The sequence below is a fragment of the Vigna unguiculata genome, chromosome 3 (genome assembly GCF_037176805.1).
Source record: "Vigna unguiculata cultivar grain cowpea cultivar isolate G323 ecotype 2 chromosome 3, ASM3717680v1, whole genome shotgun sequence".
NCBI classification, from domain to species: Eukaryota; Viridiplantae; Streptophyta; class Magnoliopsida; order Fabales; family Fabaceae; genus Vigna; species Vigna unguiculata.
This window is the reverse complement of record NC_140794.1, coordinates 15,218,725-15,232,141: the sequence shown is the minus strand read 5'-3', so window position 1 is coordinate 15,232,141 and position 13,417 is coordinate 15,218,725. Positions and strand designations below refer to the sequence as shown.

The following is a 13,417-nucleotide window of genomic DNA, read 5'->3' as shown; positions in this document are numbered from 1 at the left end:
GTGGGGGAAGTGAGACACTGTAACAATTAGCTCGGTAGAGCAGTAAAGGCCACCACAAATGCAAGCATCCGCTAAATCTGACTAATTATATCTATTTGGATGAGTCGTTTCTTGAGTCTTAGTGTATTGTTTGCAAGTCATAACATGATTGGTTGACATATGCATCTTGGACTATGAAATTGTATGTAACTGTATGATAAATCATTTTCTGCTCTAGCTTACCCTTTTGCTTGTTTGATTGTTATGTGTGTGGTTTTCTCCTTTTGCAATGATTATCAATTTATTGATGTGAGCAGATGTGAGAACTCCTCGTGATCAACAGAGAAATGGTGATTATGTTGCATAGACAATCTCAGATGGAGTCTATTTGTTTATGTCTTCCTTTAGGGTTGTGGCCCATGTACCGCCTTATCTTAGAACTTTGTTTTGAATACTTTTGATCTCTTGTTCTCTTCTGTAACTAGCATCGTGGTGTGCCTTAATCCTTTTCTGATTTCTTTTGGGATAACTGTAAGTAGTAGCGTATATACTCCAGGATCTTACTTATTATGTGACATTTTAATTATTAATTAAATGGGATGTTACAATTATTCTTTCAAAACTATTTGTATATTAACTAAAGTAATGTAATATTTCTTCCGATAAATATATCTGATAATTATTAAAGTTCATATATATATATATATATATATATATATATATTTTCAATCACTTCACACATTAAGAAAGTTGAAACAATATTAAGAAAATGAAAATTTCTGTATTATACTATTCGTCCTAAAATATATTATACTATTTTTATTACGGAAACCTATTGAAGATTTTGTGGTTTAACTCCCTTAGGAGCTGTATTATAAACGATATTTTTACAAGGGGAAAACAAAGCAATAAAATAAAATAATCGATAATATATTAGTATAGCATTAATAATCATTAATTGAAATTCTAAAATTCATTTTATTCTGCTTTTATAAATTAACCCGCAGAGGATTAAAAATTAATAAAATGCTATTATAAGAAGAAGAAAAAAAAGATAAGAGTATGATTTTTACGTATTGTAAATGTAATAATTTTTGTACGTTTAAACCATTTATACTAGATCTAACTTTTGTGAACATAACAGTATGTAATTAGAGATGGCAAATAAACCTGTGCCCGTGGGTATCACCCGAACCCGTCCCCGTTTTGACGGGGAATCCCCGCTTTGACTGGGTATGGGTATGGGTATGGGTAATACCTGAAATTTTCAACTGGGGATGGGGATATATATATATCCGCCCAAATACCCGTCCCCGCTTAAATTACTAAACTATTTATAATTTATTAAATAATCTAAATAATATATTTACACATAAAATATAATATAATATAATATAATATAATATAATATAGTATATATACATATAAATAAAATATACTTTTATATATATATATATATATATATATATATATATATATATATATATTTACAGATATACATGTAATATAATATAATATACATATAATATATATACATAATAATATAATATAATATATATAATATATACGTATAAAACAAATTAATCATTTAACTAGTGAGATCTTTTATAAACAAATTTATAACATTACAAATTTATAAAAATTTAAAAGAAATATATATATATATATATATATATATATATATATATATATATATATATATATATATATATATATATATATATATATATATAAAAGCATAAAATATCTAGGCATATACATATAATATATATACATAATAATATAATATATATTATTATATTTATATTATTATATAATATAATATAATATATACTTAAAATAAATATATATCTATAAAAATATATATATATATATATATATATATATATATATATATATATATATATATATATAAACATAAGATATCCACACATATAATATATATACATAGTAATAATAATATAATATATAATATAATATAATATATATAAATAATTATATATATATATATATAAACATAAGATATCCACACATATAATATATATATACATAGTAATATAATATAATATAATATAATATAATATATATATATATATATATATATATATATATATATAACATATTTCTCATTCTCTTTGTTTTTTGTTATACACTTTGTTTACTCTCTCAATTGTCTGGTTTGTTTTTCAAAATTTAATTTTGAAGGTAATTTTTCTTCTTCTTATTACATAATTTTTACTCTCTGTACATGGTTATGTTAAAATAGGTGTTCCTCAATTTCATTCTATGAAATAATTTTTAGGTTACACATTTGATTATCTTTATTTATTTATTTATTTTCATGAAAATGTTTGACTCTTATTTTGTAGCTCTTCTTTTTGTTACTTTGGTTATACACTTTTTTACTCTCTTTTAATTGTTTGGCTTGTTCTTTAAGGTTTAAGCAGATCTTCAAGGTACTTTTCCTTTTATCATAATCTTAATTATACATTTTTTTTTCGTTATGTTATGTTCAAATGGATATTCTCAAATTTGGGTCACACATTTAATTATCTTTACTCCTTTATGATAATGAATCTGATGAAGAAGGTACATTATATTCTAGTAATTAAAATTTTCAATTTCAATTATTATATCATATCTAATTTTTCATTTTTTTTCTATGTGTAGGTGGATCGAATGCAAATGAAACCACTGATCATTTGTAAAATTAATAAATATTTTGGTTATTATAAAATTTTAGTAATATGTAATTTTTTAGCTTTTATATAATTATTTGAATTTTATTTAGTTGTTATTTGATACTTTAATTTGAGATTTATACTATTATAATATTTTTCTTAATATTTGACATCATGAAAATCAAAAAGAGTTATATACCCGTTGGGTTTGGGGATGGGATCATGATACCCGCCCCGTTGCCATCCCTATATGTAATTGAATATTATTACTTTAAGAAATGTGAATATATTCTTCAGGTTTCAAGTGAAAAAGGATAAAATTAGGAACACAAAATGCGGTGAACGTGGATCGAACACGTGACCTTCAGATCTTCAGTCTGACGCTCTCCCAACTGAGCTATCCCCGCACTACAAGTGTATAAGCTATACTATATAATATGTATATTAATTATTTAAATTCAATTTAATCTTATTTAGTTTTTATTTATTTCAAGAATGTTTATAAGAAACTTGACTAATAATTTAATAAAAGAAGATAGCACCTATGAGTTATGTCATCAATTTAAGCACAGGTATAATTCCATAGAGTGCTTGAGTTGAAAGTATTCATGATGGCTAACTGGTGAATAAGCGAAGGAACAACATAGGCTTTCGTTTGAAGTATTGTGATTCTGTCACCCTTATTTGTGTGGCAAAATCTAAACAAAAGAAAAATAAATCATAAAGATTTGCCTCTAATCATGTATTCCAAAACCATATTCAAATTAAAATTACAACTTCAAAGACTGCTTCCACAACTGTCTATACATTCTGTGGTCAGTGTCCACACGCACACTTATAATATTCGTAATACATGTGAAAGAATGTGCATAGAAAAAAACAAGAAACGAGAAAACATACACCAATCAAACTTCACCTTTTGATGAATGCACTCTATCTTCATAAAATCAGCTCCCACTTGCATAAAGTGCAGGCACCAAAAACTAAAGTGTAAACAAACCAATATACCCTCTAAAAAATGTAATCTAAAGTCTGATATTAGTCAAACAAATTCTCAAGTGCATTTCTCTTTCTTCCACATGCAACTGGTAACAACTCCTTTTGAGTTTGGCTTTGAGGAATAATGTGTTGGTTAGATGACAGAATTGACGACTCACTTCCTATAATCACTCCTTGCTTTTTCATATATTCCACTTTGTCTTGGAAGAGGTAAACCAATCCAATGATAGTGACTTCCACAGTGAAAAGGATAGTCCAAAGTGTGGTGCTTTTTAAGGTTCTCTTATGGTAGGCTTTCAAACCAGTGTAAATGTTGATCACCCCTACAACAGAAACTATTGTTCCTAGTATCCAATGTAGTAAGTACCAATAACTCCTCTCTTTTTTCCCCCTGCAAACTCAGTTACAAATTATGTAACATTAGTATAAAGCATCCTTTGAAAATTTAAGTTCTTTTTCATAAATACAAAGAAAATGGGAGACAAAGTTTGCTGTTTGGAATAATGAGCTTGGCAGGTTTGTAAAAAGAGGTGAGAATTTTGATGAATGAACCTGTGTGGTCTGAAAAATCCAATCAAGCCTTGCACCAATATAGCACCATAAAGTGCCAGGCCTAACTTCTGATGATTGTTATCAAATGAATTTTCGAACTTTTTCAGAGACATTGCAGCTCCAACTGTGGCAAGAAGTACTGAAAGCATCTGTTAGATGAAATGTTAGACTTTGAACAATGATGAATTTAAGGCAAAAAAAAATCACAGATATAATTTTATATGTTAATTCTAACTGGTTCAGTTTGTTGATGATCAAACTTGTTAGTTTAATCGAACCAGAGATAATAAGAAAAAGCACTTTTTGTGCACTAAGGTAGAAAGGCAACACAAAAAAGTCATAGGTATATACAGCATTCAAAAAACAGAAAATTCTCTGCGACTTTACATGTATAATAACTCCAAATTAGCTCAATTCAAATGATAATCATGACATAGTGGTTAGCTAAAACGAATGAAAAGCAATACAAAACTGTGGTCGAAAATAAAATAGATCATGAAAAAAAGGCTCTGTACACCCCACTACTAAAGTTAAAGTAAGTTATGATTATGTTGTAAAACAAAGATCAAAAACTTAATGATGGCATGATGTAACTTTCAAGAAACATCTCATACTCTAGAGTCTACTTACTATATTACCACTACTCCTATTTTTTGAAGTTTCTACAGCATAATCAATGTCAGTCTCCCTTGGCCCTAGATGTGAGTATCAACAAACTTACACTTTTAACTTCTCACAAATGATAAATTTTTCCGCATTAACGATTATGATAACGAGAGAGGTTATAGAAGTAACATGAAATCAATATTTTGGTCAAGATTTGGCATAAGTAAAACCAATCTTGACATATACATATACATATACGTAGAAGGGTGTGTTGAGAATTTAAGTGTGAATTTAAGTCTATAAAAATGAGAAAGTTGAGAAAGTGAAAGACCCACAAACCCATTAGTTTAAAATTTTGGATTGAAAATGATATTTTTCTTTTATATTGTTTGGTTCAGGTCTTATTAACGTTATCTCCCGGTGAATCTCCTTGCAAGTGAATCTATTAGGATGAAGATCAGTTATCTCCACTCATGCTACTTATATACTTTCCCAACATGTATATGACATGCATGCTATAGTATGAATAACTTTTTTCTAGAAGAAGATATGACCTGAAAACCAACATGGAGATAGAAGAGCACTTTACTCCTTCTAGATCCGGGTTCTGCCCTAATGGACCCTCTGATGACAAGTATTCCCAGTGGCATTAAAAGACCAGTTGAAGCCCACAGGAGCAGTCCATGTACTGCAATATCAGATGTCTTCTGCTGATTCATCTGATATAATAGAAGGTGGGGTGTTAGCCATACAAATAAAGTTTACTATTTTTGTGATAATCATATAAAGGGGCATTGGTTTGGTGAAGAAGAAGCAGATGAAGATGAAGAAAGTTGTAAAGGTATTACCTTGTAAAATTTGTTACTTGTGTTCTTGTGACTACTAGAGTGATTCCCCTCCTCATAGGCCATGCAGTCACTGAATAGAAGAGCAGAAACATAAAATGAAGTCACAACAATGTGCACTGGTTTCCAAAGGGTATGCATTCTCCCAACCCAACAAGAGGAAAATCTGAGCCTAGAAATGGCTACCCTTAGGCTTTCTCTCTGAGTTTTGATGATGGTTTAGGATATGATTGTTTTTTGGGATGGCGAAGGGAGCTTTTAAAGTGTGGTGAAGGACTTCATTCCTCTACTTTTTGTATAAGAAGCTTTACGAAAGTATGAGATGCAATATGAATATACTAATTAAAGTGCAATGGTGCTTAATTGGCCTAATCCAACATATGGGTTAGTTGAATGTAAGCATTGGAAGTATTAAGAAGTGAGTAAAATGGAAAAAAGGTTAAAGTTTGTTCATTTGAAGGTGGGGTTAGTTGAGATTTGCTTACATTTTCTTGAGTTGAATTGTGATACAAAGAGGTCAAAAACCTAAATACGAATGCACTTGACTTGAGGAACTGGCACCAACATTTTGTAAAGGTCATATAAAGTCGACAACATTAACCGGCATCATCACTCCATACCCATTGTATTCTTTATTTCAATTATTGCTTTCTTCCATTTGACATTTTGAAAATCCTTATTATATGCATAACTATTTATGATTTTATTATATAATAATATAAATTTTTAAATTTCATTATTCATTATAAGATGGTTGTTTATGGAAACGAGATTTTCCAACTTCTTTCCGAATACAACATAATGCTCTTAGTCCATCTAAAACATCTTTGTAAATATAGTCATAGTGTTGAGTATGTATTTATTATTTATCCTTAGTTTCGTAACATTGTTGAGGACTCTAAAATTATAGTCATTTTACATATATTCTATTTCTCGTTTCCAAAATTTGGCCACCATAAAAACAAGAGTTAAATAAAAGTTCAATCTAGAACTAATAATAATTTTCTCTTATAACTACAAGTTGTCACAAAGAAAAACAATACAGGGGGAATTTAGGAAATAAGTTTGATAAGTGTGATAAAGTAATTTTGTCGGTGTGGATAGGTGCAAAAGTTTAATAGTCAAAAGGGTCAATTCTCTTATGGAAGATTTTGTGATGCAGCAATTGGTTATATAGAAAATTAGTGGGAGAGGGGCACTTATTGCATTTTTGTCTTCTTCTTTCCTTCTATTTGTAGTTGCTAGTATAACAACATTTTCTTTTTACATTGTAATGAACCCTAATGTTATAATACATCGAGAGATTTATCTACACAGAGACCAGTTCTTTTTATATCAATCCTTGACTCGTGGAATAAAAAGACTTGTCATCCGAAAAATTCTAGTTGTAAGCTTAAAGAGAGAGCTCTTTTTTCAAAAAAATGTCACACTTCCTCTCTTAGGGTTTTCTAAGATAAGTCTAACTTATGTATGGGTATTTTGAAGTTGGTTTTGTTCTATCTTACAGAAATCACCCATACCCACATTTGTCTTTTGTTTCTATTTAATAGAAACCAAATTCAATTCTTTTTTTTTTATATTTCCAGTAACAAAATAAATCTTATTAAATCATATTTAAATTTTGATTTATGAATTTCCTCTTTAATTAAGTCTTACTTAATTAAGCTTTATCAGAGAAAATATATCAATTAATTAAATTTAAACTCTTTAATTTAATCAATAATATTTTTCTTGTTCAACAAAGACCAGAATATTCTATTAGTGTGTGAAGGTTCATTACTAAAAGCACTATAAATTAACTAATTTATTAATTTATTAATCAAAGTTGACATCTAGTAGCATTCTTTAATGGTTGGATAGTATGAAATATCTTTTACTTCAGAATCATCAGAATATTAGTATAATATTTCCTTCAATCTTTACAACTCTATGTTAACTCTAGAATGTAGTATAACTGTTAAATTCTAATAAGTTAACAGATAATGAATGACTTAAGAAACTCTTTTCTTCTTTCATTCATTATAGCCCGACCTAGGTCTTTATTTATATAGAGCTCAAACTCATAATCAAGAGTTGATGGATTCTTTCTTGATTAATCATTAATCCCACAAAAATTTAGTCATACCCAATAATCATTCATCTAACATCACGAAGTGTTAGATGTCCAATATCAAAACATAGTAAATGAGTTGTTAATTTCCATAATAATTTCAAGTCTAAGAAAATCGTATATATTTCTTCAAAAGAATTTTCCATTAACAATTCATAGTTAATCTTAACCATAAGAAAATTCTCCTTTGAGTGACTTCAATGGTCATATCTCTATATAGACCATTTATATATGAAATTTAAAAAATGAGATCTTTTAATCTTTATCAAATAAAGACCACTACACATTGATCTATTCAGATTAATGATGTCCTATCCTCAATATGATTAAGAACAATTTAAATTAAAATTATATAAGACATATTTCTCATTATTATTATTATTATTATAATATGTATTATAATAATAAGTCTTTAATTTTTATCAAGGACCTTAATACCTTATCATATTAATTCAATAAATATGTCAATGAAATAAATAATAATAAACACAATTTTATTATTATTAACATGACAAATTTGATCTAGACATACCTCAAATCCAACACTTTCATCTTGTCTTTTTCTTAATACTCACCCTAATAAGATGAGTTAGGACCAAAACGAAGGGCCAACTACATGTCAATCAATGCAACTTCTGCAGAAGATGTTGACTAAGTTGGCTAATTTAAAACTATGATTAAGGTAAAATTAGTACAATGATTAACTCAAAAACCAATCAAAGTAATTAGCTACTTGGATTAGACCCATCCATGTAAAAAATTCATCAATTATATATAAATAGATCAGTACATCAAATATATTATTACGTTTAATACCAACGCACTTGACTAACTTGTGCATCAGACGATCTTCTGGAGACACAACCTATATTCAGTTTTGAGAGGACGAGTACCTTTAAAGAGTACAAGTATTTGAATATCTTGGGAGAGGATGAGGATCCTTGAAGAGGATGGTATGCCGGGAGATGACAAGTACCTTGAAGTTGGAGCTTGGAATGTTTAAAGTATTTGGAGTTGAAATCTTTTGAAAAATATATTTGACTATGTAAGAACATTAACATTAATAAAAAATATATTAAGTATTAAGTCTATAAAACTGTATACTGATTTTGAACTACTTTAATTCAAAACATATATTCATTAACATTAATAAAAAAACAATATTACGTAATCACGTCGTAACTTTGGTTAAATCCATGAAAGTGGACCGGTTTTGAGCAAACATATAAATATAAGAGACATGAATTTAAAAGAAGAAAAAATATATAATTTAAAAGTTTTAGTATTTTTAAATGAAATTTGAAATTATTTGGTTTAAATAATTGAATTAATCTTATAATGTTTTAAAATTTTATATCTAAAATAATATGTTTTATCCTCCTTCTTACATAAAAAGTTATTTTTTCTTACTTAGTCAATTTTGTTAGTTTGAAATGCTGATTTAAGCCAAGAAGGGAGGTTGAATTGGTTGTTTAAAACTTTTTCGAAAGCATAAAACTCTTTTTTATCGAATCAAATAGATTGTGAAATTCAAATGCAAAAGCTGCAAAACAAAACACTTTTAGTCGGTCAAAAAATAAAACAACAGACTAATTTGTTCTTGAGCCTATGAAATAATTGATTAAAATATGAAATCAATCGGCTAAAATCATAGGAATTTATACAGAATCCGCATATTTAACTCAAACAACAAACTTTTACACACAACACTTGTTCCAATCAATGTTTCTAACATGTATGCAACATCATATTACACAAAAGCGCATTAAAGCACAACAAAGAATGAATTACTTGGTTTTCTTGAGTTTTTAAAGTGATTTAAAGTGAGTGAGATAAAGGGAAGAGAATGACACAATTGTTTTTATATTGGTTCACTCAATCACAAAGCTACATCTAGTTTACTAGGACAACCTAAGTTTGGTTTCCACTATATTCAAAAGTTTTACAAATCACACACCAAGATTACACTTTTGAACAAAGCAACACACAAGATTTTTGATTCACACAAAAATCTAGAGTAACATCCTGCAAGAATCACACTCACAAACCTGAAATCACATTAGGTAAACAACCAAAGGTACAAGAACTACAAAACCTAATGATGTAGCCAGCCATACACGAGTTCTTCAAGCTAATCACAAGCCAAAATGCCTCTAAGATCAACCAAGATCTTCAATCTTCACCTTGTAGTTGTGTAATGCAGAGAGAGAGAGTTTTCTAGTGATGAGTGACAAGTTTTTGTGCTCAAACACTCAGAATCGTTCCTCTACTCTTAAAAACACAACTTATATAGTTTGGTTTAAGTAAAATCAACCGGTTGAATTTTTCGTACAATCATTTAATTTCACTTGACTTAAGAATCAGTGGATTGAAAAACAATTCAACTGATTGAATACATTCATACCAGAAATTATATACAACAAGCCTTTTAAGCTGTTAAAACCCATTTTAACAGATTAAAAAGGACACACTAAGACTAATAAGACATTTAACCTATGTCATATAGCCTACCAACATGATATAACATGTAATCATTACATCTAACACATTAATTACATATTTAATATTATTGAAACATAATCTTCAAGTAGATCTTCATCAATCTTCATCAAACACATGTGATCTTCATGCACTTGGTTTTATCAAATCTTTGCTTCAAGCTTTCTTATGCCAACAAATGTTACCCTGTTTTGATAATTAGTCTTTTCTTCCTAGCACGTATTAAGTCCCAAATGTTAGGTATAAAGAGGGGGAGGTTTCACTAGGGAGATACAACACCAATGAGACCTAAGGCCAACTACATAAGGCATTAACACCACTCTCAACCCAAAACCTTAAGGCAATGGGTTTATGGGTCTACGTCCTTATATAGAGCTATACTTTCTCATTTCTAGCCAATGTGAGACTTAGACTCACACTTGGATTCTTAACAATCTCTCCCTCAAGAGTGAGTCCCTTCCACCACATTGGTACACTCCCCCTTTAGCGGAAGCATTCCCAACCACGAGTACCCCTTCTTGTACCGTCATTCATCTTAACAGGATATGCTTACTTGGAACCCTTGCTAGGAAGACTTTCCATACAAGGACATGTACTCGTCTGAGTCGGTTTTAACCATCGGCTCTGATACCACTTGTTAGGTCTAAAGAGGAAGAGGTTTAACTGGGGAGATACAACATCAATGAGACATGAGCCCAACCATATAAGGCATTGACACCACTCTCAACCAAAAACCTTAAGACAATGGGTTTATAGGTCTTCATCCTTATATAGCGCTCTACTTTCTCAGCAACATTCTAGAATCGTCCTAACAGTAAAATGACATAACAAAGTCTAATTATGGTTTAACATCACTCAATTTCAATACAAAGCTCCCATCTCCAATATAAATATAAGTAATCATTAAACCATTTTTATAAGAAATAATACAAGGGCAATTAGATCTATTGGTCCTTGTTGGTTACGAAGCTTGCCATTAGATTTGAAGATAGATGTGCAGAAGTAGAAATAAATGGATTTGCGATAAAAGAGACAAAAATAAAGATGTTTGGATATAAAAAATAATAATGAGAAATGAAAGAAAATGAACAAAAGTAAAGTTTGTGAAAATTTATAACTGAAGTTGCGATTGCGACTGTTTGATGGAGTGGTGGATCTGGTGCGGTACGAGCATGTCGTGAACTGGTGGATCTTAGTGAGACTGCTTTTGAAAAGTTTCTCAACAAGATCAACCTCACCCACACACATGTAGGGTGGAAAGGTGTTTGATTGAAAATTGAAGAGCTTCGGTTTGACGTGTTTGAGATGGAGAGAAGAGAATGATAAATCCTAAACCTACTAGGTGAAATAAAAATATTTATATAAAATGGTTATAGTATTTATTCATTAAAAAAATATGTAGATATTAATTATAGTATATAAAACCAATAAAAAAAATAATATATATATATATAGAGACATGTAAAAACAAATTGGGAATGTTTTTTCTTTACTAACTTTGTTATTTAAAATTAATATTAAAATGAAATTTTTATTTTAATGATATTTCTCCTTTATATTTTACTCTTGTGTTTTAATTAACATTATTTTAAATCATTTTACATTTTTCATAACTTTACCTTTTATCTTTCATCCATGTATAAATCTTAATTATCTAAAAATAAATTCGACATTTCTTATATTTAAGGAAATGACAAAATATGTCTATCTAACGATCGGTCCATAAAAACAAAAACCGTGGTAGAAATATAATGTGTTCAAATAAATACTTATAAAAAACTTATTAAATTTTTAAATATAATTTACTTATATTAATGAAATTATTGCAATATTTAAATAATACTTGGCGTAATATTGTAAATTATGATGCTAGAAATTAAAATAAAACATAAGTTTGAAGATATTAGTATATTTAAGATATACAATAACATTTAAATAAAATATATTATTATATTCAAATTAAAATTTGTTGTAGGTGACATCAATTGTCTCATGACCGAGGTCAAGTGGACCGGGTCTAAGGATGTTAATGGGGGCGGGTAGAGTACGTCGTACCCTACCCTACCCGTTGGATAAATATTTGCCTCGTACTTGTACCATATCCATTGGGTATCCCGTTATGCGGGTTCCTGCATAATTTTTTAACATCCACGAATATCCACGGGTACCCGTAAATATTTACAAAAAAATTAAAAAAAAATTAACAAAATATTTTAATCATAAATTCAAATAAAATACAATACATAACATTTATAAATTTTAAACAAAGTCCAAATAACTCATTTATATAGTGTTGAATGACAGTTTACAAATAAATGAAATTTTCTTAAAACTAATTGATAAAAATATAACTCAATCAAAATCAATGTGTTAATTTTTAATCATATTTTCTATTTTTTTTAATTTAAATTGGAGTATAGTGGATGCAAGTATCCACAGGTATAGATACTATGATATCCTGTACCCGCCCTGTTTACATGCGGGTATTAAAAATACCCGTACCCAACGGCGAATCTACGTTGTGACATAGGTAGAGATGGCAAATAAAATCGTCCCCATTTTGACGGGAAATCTCCGCATTGACTGAGTATGGGTATGGGTATGAGGAATCCCTGACTTTTTCAATTGGATATGAGGATGGGTATGAGTATGTACATATCCCCGCCATAATACCCATCCCCGTTTAAATTATTAAAATATTAACAATTAATTAAGTAACCATATATATATATATATATATATATATATATATATATATATACTTACTATTATTTATTTCTTCTAATTATTTGGTTTGTCATGAAACTCATTTGCATCTCCATCACATGTTTCATCTTAGCATAACCTTTATGTAATTATGTTAAAAAGATGTATGTCAATTAAAAAAAAATTATGTCTCACATTTGAATATTTCTATTATTTTTTAGTATTTTTATTTATTGTATATTTTCCTTTCATATGAGAAAGTGTAATACTCTCAATTTAAGTACTTAATAGCACAACTATTTCGTTTACTAGGTAATATACAAAAAAAAAAGTTATTTATTATTATTAGTTTTTGTTTCATTTGAAGAACTTTTTTGTTTTGCTAAAACAATTTTTGTTATTTCTCAACCATTGAGTATATATGTTGATATTTGAAAAGT

At 28.7% G+C, this 13,417-nt stretch overlaps 1 protein-coding gene and 1 non-coding gene across 2 annotated transcripts; both read right to left on the bottom strand.

The window, feature by feature from the left end:
* Positions 1 to 2,994: 2,994 nt before the first annotated feature.
* On the bottom strand, positions 2,995 to 3,067 carry TRNAF-GAA (transfer RNA phenylalanine (anticodon GAA)). Its single transcript has one exon. It is a non-coding gene; the product is annotated as a tRNA-Phe (tRNA).
* A 307-nt stretch (positions 3,068 to 3,374) lies between these two features.
* LOC114176941 (cytochrome b561 domain-containing protein At4g18260-like) lies at positions 3,375 to 6,047 on the bottom strand. Its single transcript, XM_028062147.2, has 4 exons — positions 5,666 to 6,047; positions 5,372 to 5,536; positions 4,212 to 4,360; positions 3,375 to 4,050 (listed from the first exon to the last, which is right to left on the bottom strand). Exons 1-4 carry the CDS (start codon positions 5,801 to 5,803, stop codon positions 3,699 to 3,701), a joined length of 804 nt encoding a protein of 267 aa, XP_027917948.1. The 5' UTR covers positions 5,804 to 6,047; the 3' UTR covers positions 3,375 to 3,698.
* Positions 6,048 to 13,417: the final 7,370 nt, after the last annotated feature.